The 2013-nt window shown below is 52.8% G+C and overlaps 1 protein-coding gene across 1 annotated transcript in view; it reads left to right on the forward strand.

Moving 5' to 3' along the window:
- Positions 1-2013, forward strand: part of LOC108802958 (SCO-spondin-like) — a 17168-nt gene that overhangs the window by 9589 nt on the left and 5566 nt on the right. Inside the window, exons 7-9 of the mRNA XM_018574804.1 lie at positions 28-198; positions 317-448; positions 1662-1804. Coding sequence (XP_018430306.1) covers positions 28-198; positions 317-448; positions 1662-1804 — 446 coding nt within the window. The remainder of the gene's footprint in view (positions 1-27; positions 199-316; positions 449-1661; positions 1805-2013) is intronic.

The following is a 2013-nucleotide window of genomic DNA, read 5'->3' on the forward strand; positions in this document are numbered from 1 at the left end:
CGGGGTATTAATCTTCCTCACGTTCAGTGGATTGCGGTTGGAGTGATTGGACCTCGTGGAGCTCCTGCAGCCGTACGTGTAATGTTGGCACCAGACGCCGATACCGATCCGGGACCGACCCAGCCGCAGCCTTCGGAGGACGGACTTGTGAGGGCTCCAGCGTGGCCATCGAGCTCTGCAGCTTGCAGCCATGTAAAGGTGGGTCAGGGGGCGGGGTCAGGGGGCGGGGTCAGAGTCCGCCAGGCATGATGGTCCCTCGGCTTCTCTCTAGTAATGCCGGATACAGATGATGAGATAGTGTCTCCCTCCTGCGCAGGCTCCTCCGGGGATTGGGGGCTCTGGTCAGAATGTTCCGTGCCCTGCGGGGGAGGATACCGGAACCGCAGCCGCGTCAGCGTCGTCCTTCGCCGTATTGAGTTCTCCACGTGTCATCTTCATCCGTGTGCTGGTGAGAAATCTGTGTATGAACCATTGCGTGATAACTGTGCATAGCGGATCCCGGGATCTGTTCCGGATTTATGTGGAGTGGATCCCGGGATCTGTTCCGGATTTATGTGGAGTGGATCCCGGGATCTGTTCCGGATTTATGTGGAGTGGATCCCGGGATCTGTTCTGGTTTTCTCTGGCGTGGATACCTGGATCTGTTCTTGTTTTGTGTACAGTGGATCCCTGGTTCTGTTCTTGTTATATGTGGAGTGGATCCCGGGATCTGTTATTGTTATATGTGGAGTGGATCCCGGGATCTGTTCTGGTTATATGTGGAGTGGATCCCTGGTTCTGTTCTTGTTATATGTGGAGTGGATCCTTGGATATGTTCTGGTAATATGTGGAGTGGATTCCTGGATCTGTTCCGGTAATATGTGGAGTGGATTCCTGGATCTGTTCTGGTTTTATGTGGCGTGGATCCCTGGATCTGCTTCCGGTTATATTTGGAGTGGATCCCTGGATCAGATCTGGTTTTATGTGGAGTGGATTCCTGGATCTGTTCTGGATTTATGTGGAGTGGATCCTGGGATCTGTTCCCGGTTATATGTGGAGTGGATCCCTGGATCAGATCTGGTTTTATGTGGAGTGGATCCCGGGACCTGTTTCCGGTTATATGTGGAGTGGATCCCTGGATCAGATCTGGGGTTTATGTGGAGTGGATCCCGGGATCTGTTTCCGGTTATATGTGGAGTGGATCCCTGGATCAGAGCTGGTTTTATGTGGAGTGGATCCCTGGATCTGTTCTGGATTTATGTGGAGTGGATCCCGGGATCTGTTCCCGGTTATATGTGGAGTGGATTCCTGGATCTGTTCTGGATTTATGTGGAGTGGATCCCGGGATCTGTTTCTGGTTATATGTGGAGTGGATCCCTGGATCAGATCTGGTTTTATGTGGAGTGGATCCCTGGATCTGTTCGGGCTTTATGTGGAGTGGATCCCGGGATCTGTTCCCGGTTATATGTGGAGTGGATTCCTGGATCTGTTCTGGATTTATGTGGAGTGGATCTCGGGATCTGTTTCCGGTTATATGTGGAGTGGATCCCTGGATCAGATCTGGTTTTATGTGGAGTGGATCACTGGATCTGTTCTTATGGTATGTTCTGTTGCTTGGTTTGGTGATGGAATGTCCTGGTCTAAATGGGTCATATTGGATCTTCTCGTTGTCCTCTTTGCAGGAGAGGATCCTGGGATCTGTCCGGATGGGATGGTATGGAAGGATTGCGGTGATGGCCCCGCCTCCTGCGCTGATCTGGGTGATGAAGGAGACAACAGGACGTGCCGGCCAGGCTGCTACTGCCATAGAGAGGAGCTCCTGCTGGTGAGTTCCCGGGATCACTTCCTTCTGTGCGGCCAGAAGATCCCTCCAGATCCCTTCATACAGAACACGGCTGATCCCATACAAGGAAGTGTCAGAGTGCCGATCACTCCGGAGATCTTCATCCTCTTCTTCCAGATATGTCGGAGGAGGGGACGGGGGCGGAGACTATGCTAATCAATCCAGCGAGGGCCCCCTCACCCCTCTGGGTG

Source organism: Nanorana parkeri, unplaced genomic scaffold (assembly GCF_000935625.1).
Source record: "Nanorana parkeri isolate BGI_ZX_2015 unplaced genomic scaffold, ASM93562v1 scaffold3247, whole genome shotgun sequence".
Classification (NCBI taxonomy): domain Eukaryota; kingdom Metazoa; phylum Chordata; class Amphibia; order Anura; family Dicroglossidae; genus Nanorana; species Nanorana parkeri.